Source organism: Rhincodon typus, chromosome 8, assembly GCF_021869965.1.
Source record: "Rhincodon typus isolate 14 chromosome 8, sRhiTyp1.1, whole genome shotgun sequence".
Lineage (NCBI taxonomy): Eukaryota > Metazoa > Chordata > Chondrichthyes > Orectolobiformes > Rhincodontidae > Rhincodon > Rhincodon typus.
In genome coordinates this window covers 1,135,496-1,141,478 of record NC_063339.1, presented here as the reverse complement: position 1 = coordinate 1,141,478, position 5,983 = coordinate 1,135,496, and the positions used below count along the sequence as shown (strand labels likewise).

The 5,983-nt window shown below is 45.0% G+C and overlaps 1 protein-coding gene across 1 annotated transcript in view; it reads left to right on the top strand.

Moving 5' to 3' along the window:
- The window catches only part of LOC109925627 (intraflagellar transport protein 43 homolog), a 32,069-nt gene extending 30,663 nt beyond the window's left edge, over nucleotides 1-1,406 (top strand). Inside the window, exon 6 of the mRNA XM_048600169.1 lies at nucleotides 931-1,406. Within this exon, the coding sequence (XP_048456126.1) occupies nucleotides 931-1,053 (123 nt within the window). The 3' untranslated portion in view covers nucleotides 1,054-1,406. The remainder of the gene's footprint in view (nucleotides 1-930) is intronic.
- The last annotated feature ends 4,577 nt before the right edge of the window (nucleotides 1,407-5,983 follow it).

Here is a 5,983-nt window from a genome sequence, read left to right as displayed (position 1 = left end):
TACGCTCGGTTCGCAACAAACAACTGCACCTCCCAGTCGCGAACCATTTCAACTCCCCCTCCCATTCCTCAGACGACATGTCCATCCTGGGCCTCCTGCAGTGCCACAACGATGCCACCCGAAGGTTGCAGGAACAGCAACTCATATTCCGCTTGGGAACCCTGCAGCCCAATGGTATCAATGTGGATTTCACAAGTTTCAAAATCTCCCCTCCCCCTACCGCATCCCAAAACCAGTCCAGCTCGTCCCTGCCTCCCTAACCTGTTCTTCCTCCCACCTATCCCCTCCTCCCACCTCAAGCCGCACCTCCATCTCCTACCGACCAACCTCATCCCGCCCCCTTGACCTGTCCGTCCTCCCTGGACTGACCTATCCCCTTCCTAACTCCCTACCTACACTCACCTTTACTGGCTCCATCCCCGCCTCTTCGACCTGTTTGTTTCCTCTCCACCTATCCTCTCCTCTATCCATCTTCTATCCGCCTCCCACTCTCTCCCTATTTATTTCAAAACCCCCTTCCCCTCCCCCTTTTCTGATGAAGGGTCTAGGCCCGAAACGTCAGCCTCTCTGCTCCTATGATGCTGCTTGGCCTGCTGTGTTCATCCAGCCCTGCACCTTGTTGTCTCGGATTCTCCAGCATCTGCAGTTCCTACTATCTCTCTCACATCATCTCAATCCCATCTTTATAGAAGACTCCTTATTTTTGAAAATATGACTATTAGTTTTAGTTGCTGATAGTAATCTCCAGAGGGCCTGAATAACTAGAGGACTGCAGTATCTAACCCAATGCTGTCCCTGTCCTGGGATTTGTGGTGACAGTGGGAGCGTAGATTGATTCATCTGATCAGCACAGAATGCATTGATGAAATGGAGACTCTGAACTTTGCTGTAATATTGATTGTTGCTGTGCCCTGTTTTGCCTTTGAGCAGGAGGATGAATCATGGAGCTGGGATCACTTGTTCACCGAGGTATCCTCTGAGCTGCTGACTGAGTCAGAGGATGGGGCAGGCCAGGATGAGGATGAAGCGAAGCTACTGTCTGCACCGGCCTGACAGGAGCAGGAACCACACTGTCCATCTCTGACCCCATTTTCACTGGTTGTAGATGATCCTTTGTTTGTCCTGGATGTTAATATCAGAAGTCACATAACACCAGGTTATAGTCCAACATGTTTATTTGAAAATACAAGCTTTCAGAGCGCAGCCTCTTTGTCAGGGGAAATCGGACTTCACCCGATGAAGGAGCGAGGCTCCGAAAGCTTGTGATTTCAGATAAACCTGTTGGACTATAACCTGATGTCGTGTGATTTCTGATTTTGTCCACCCCAGTCCGACACCAGCACCTCCACATCTTGGATGTTAATGTGCACGTTCCAGAGCATGTAAAATAGAGCTTGTTTTCAAAACTCTTGTATTTCCATGTTCATCTTTGTTACCTTATCAGACTGGTCATGAGTGATGGGGCTGGCTGAGGGTTAACATTTAGTCTCAGATTCAGTCAGCTCTGGTCGGGGTGCTAGCCAAAATTCCCTCAAAGCCGTGTAGCCGTGCGTGTGTGCAGCCACTCTGAGGCTCTGTGCACTGCTGGGTTAATGTTGGTTACAACATTGACATCCGGTTCTGGAGGTCACAATCCTCTACAGACCTTCACACAGATTTTTAAAAATTAGCAGAAATGCTTGTTCCCCACGCACGGGCTCCTTTTTACATACGCATGCTCTCGCGCACACACACACACATACACTCGCACACACACACACACACAGACACACACATTTATGCATACACACTCTCTTATACATATGCACACACACCCTCTTACACACACACACTTTTTACACAGAAACACACACGCACACACATGCTCTCCAACATGCAAATACACATGCATACACACACCCTCACACACACGCACACACACCCAAATGCACACTCTCTTACACACTCTCACACATATTCCCTCTTAATGCACTGAACTACTATCTACTTCAAGGTTGTAAAACCTCATTAAACCCAGGCTCCTCAGCACCAAGGCTCCAAGGATACAAACTCTGAAAATGACTAACCATGTCTTCATCTCATAGAATCTTAAAGTCAAACATTGTGTTTAATACCTGTTCATAAAAATCAAGAAAAATCCAAACTGGCCGTTGAATGTCCCTAGTGCCATCACCTGTAAAGTGGTGGTGGTTATTGTCATCCATGGCATATCACACCAGACAAAAAGGTGACACTTAGAACATAGAACATTACAGCGCAGTACAGGCCCTTCGGCCCTCGATGTTGCGCCGACCTGTGAAACCAGTCTGAAGCCCATCTAACCTACACTATTCCATTATCATCCATATGTTTATCCAATGACCATTTAAATGCCCTTAAAGTTGGCGAGTCTACTACTTTTGCAGGCAGGGCATTCCATGCCCTTACTACTTACTACCTGCTCAGTGACGCCCAGTTTGGGTTCCGTCAGGGCCACTCAGCTCCTGATCTCACTACAGCCCTGGTTGAAACATGGACAAAAGAGCTGAATTCCAGAGGTGAGGTGAGAGTGACAGCCTTTGACATCAAGGCTGTATTCTACCGAGTGTGGCATCAAGGACCCTGAGCAAAGCTGCAGTGTGAATGAGGAGAAATCTGTCCACTGGTTAGAGTCATACCTAACAAAGGAATATTGTTGTGATTGTAGAAGCTATTCATTTCCCCAAATTGCTACAGGTATTCCTCAAAATGGTGTCCTTGGGCTAACCATTTCAGCTGCTTTTTCTAATGACCTTCTGTCCAACACAAGGTCAGAAGTGGGCACTGTTACTGATGTTGCACAATGTTCAGTATCATTTACAAATCACAACCACTGAGCATAAGCAGAACAAAACAAATAGGCGCACAAAAGGGGCTAGGGCTAGGTACTAAATATTTCCAAAAACAAGGTGTCCTGCAAAGATAGGGAAGAAAAGAAAAGAGGTGTGGAGGCAGTATTGATTAAGGAGCATTTTGCTGTGCTGAAGAGAGAGGCTGTCCCAGAGGGGTAAAGGAAAGAATCGATTTGATTAGAGCTAAGGAGTGAACATTACAGAGTGCATTCTGCAAACCGTCACCAGTTAGCGAAAATATGAAGGAACCTATGTACAACAGAACTGAAGGTAAATGCATAAACAAACCATGGTTATAATAGAAGACTTTTGTTGCTATTGTGCAGTCATCGACGATCAAAAACCCCCATTTGCATTCCCCTTACTGTAAAAGCCAACGTGCCATTTGCTTCTTAGTTGCTTACAGCACCTGCAATGTGATGCTGTGTTTCAAGACCACCTGAACATTTAATACTTCCCCACCATTTAAAAAGAATTTGCTTCTCCTTGTTCAAAAAAATGAATAACCTTATGTTTTCCCATGTTATTCTACATCCATCAGCCTTGTTGCCTGTTCACTCGACCTGTCTGTTTCTCTTTACAATCTCTGTGTCCTCTTTGAGTTGCCTTTCTGCTGGCTTTGTGTAATCAGCAAACACAGGTGCTTGAAATGTTGACCCTGCATCTAAGTCATGAATGTAGATTGGATGTAAAACCCGAAGAAACTGCAGATGCTGCAAATCAGAAACTCTTCGTGGAGCTGTCAAACATGAACTTCCTTTGAGTGAAACTTAATAAGAGATGCCAATATTTTTCCAACACTTGATGGCAGGCTAAGTAGCCTGTAATCCCCTGTTTTTATTTTCTCTCCTTTCTTACTCAATAATGTAGCATTTACGAATGCACTGGGATTTTCCAGAATTTTGGAGATTTTGGAATATTACAACAGATGGATCAGAACCCCAGGCTGTCACCTGCCAGGCCAAAAGGATTTTGATCCCATTAATTCTCCAGCACTTTTCCTCTCGAATCTCTTCTCTCTCATTGGGCCTTGGTTACCCAGTAATACTAACATTAGTCCAAAAAAAAACGAGGAAAAGTTCAACCCAGCAACTTACCACCTCATCAGAAATAAAAACAGAAAGTGCTGGAGAAGCCGAGTCTTCCTCACAGCCACGTTCAACGGGGCAGGAACAGAGCTGGACAGGATAGTCTGGGTGGGATGGTCTTCAGAGGGTCATTGCAGACTTGATGGGCCAACTGGCATCTTTCCGCACTGTAGGGATTCTATGATTTACACCTGGAGGTTTGGTGAGGTGTTAAAGGAAGACTCTGCATCTGTCTTTACCAAAGAGAGAGGCGCTCCCACACCATGGTAACAGAGCAGGAAACTCTGTCACTAGAATGGTTTAAAACTGATAAGGAACTAATGTTGGATAAATTGTTGGTACTTAACTTTGATGAGGCTCTGGGACCAGATGAAATGCATCCAAGAATTTTGAAGAAAGTGACAGTAGGAATTGCAGGGGCACTGATCATAAACTTTCAGTCTTCTGGACTCTGGAGAGGTGCCAGAAAACTGGAGAATTGCAAATATTAAGCCTTGTTCAAGAAAGGTTTTAAGGATAATCCCAACAATCATAGAGCAGTTAGTTTAACTTCAGTGATGGGGATGCCTCTAGAAATTATTATTCACTATAGAATTAGTAATCACATGGAAAAACAGGGATTGATTATAAAGAGCCAATAAGGATTTCTAATGGGAATATTGTGGTTAAGAGGTAATAGAAAGACTTGATGAGTGTAATATTGTTGATGTTGTTTACATGGATTTCCAGAAGGCATTTCATTTAGTGCCACTCAACAGATTTGTGAGAAAAGTTATAGCTCATGGTATAAAAAGGTTATAGCAACATGGGGGAGGTGTGGCATTGTTAGTCAAGGACAGTATTACGGTGGCAGAAAGGACGTTTGATGACAACTCGTCTACTGAGGTAGTATGGGCTGAGGTTAGAACCAGGAAAGGAGAGGTCACCCTGTTGGGAGTTTTCTATAGGCCTCCGAAAAGTTCCAGAGATGTAGAGGAAAAGATTGCAAAGATGATTCTGGATAGGAGCGAAAGTAACAGGGTAGTTGTTGTGGGGGACTTTAACTTTCCAAATATTGACTGGAAACGCTATAGTTCGAGTACTTCAGATGGGTCAGTTTTTGTCCAATGTGTGCAGGAGGGTTTCCTGACACAGTATGTAGATAGGCCCACAAGAGGCGAGGCCACATTGGATTTGGTACTGGGTAATGAACCAGGCCAGGTGTTAGATTTGGAGGTAGGTGAGCACTTTGGTGATAGTGACCACAATTCGGTTACGTTTACTTTAGCGATGGAAAGGGATAGGTATATACCGCAGGGCAAGAGTTATAGCTGGGGGAAAGGCAATTATGAGGCGATGAGGCAAGATTTAGGATGCATAGGATGGAGAAGGAAACTGCAGGGGCTGGGCACAATTGAAATGTGGAGCTTGTTCAAGGAACAGCTACTGCGTGTCCTTGAGAAGTATGTACCTGTCAGGCAGGGAGGAAGTGGTCGAGCAAGGGAACCGTGGTTTACTAAAGAAGTTGAATCTCTTGTCAAGAGGAAGAAGGAGGCTTATGTAGAGATGAGGCGTGAAGGCTCAGTTAGGGCGCTTGAGAGTTACAAGTTAGCCAGGAAGGACCTAAACAGAGAGCTAAGAAGAGCCAGGAGGGGACATGAGAAGTCTTTAGCAGGTAGGATCAAGGAAAACCCTAAAGCTTTCTATAGGTATGTCAGGAATAAAAGAATGACTAGAGTAAGATTAGGGCCGGTCAAGGACAGTAGTGGGAAGTTGTGCGTGGAGTCCGAAGAGATAGGAGAGGTGCTAAATGAATATTTTTCGTCAGTATTCACGCAGGAAAAAGACAATGTAGTCAAGGAGAAGACTGAGCTACAGTCTATTAGACGAGACGGGATTGAGGTTCATAAGGAGGAGGTGTTAGCAATTCTGGAAGGTGTGAAAATAGATAAGTCCCCTGGGCCGGATGGGATTTATCCTAGGATTCTCTGGGAAGCTGGAGAGGAGATTGCAGAGCCTTTGGCTTTGATCTTTATGTCGTCATTG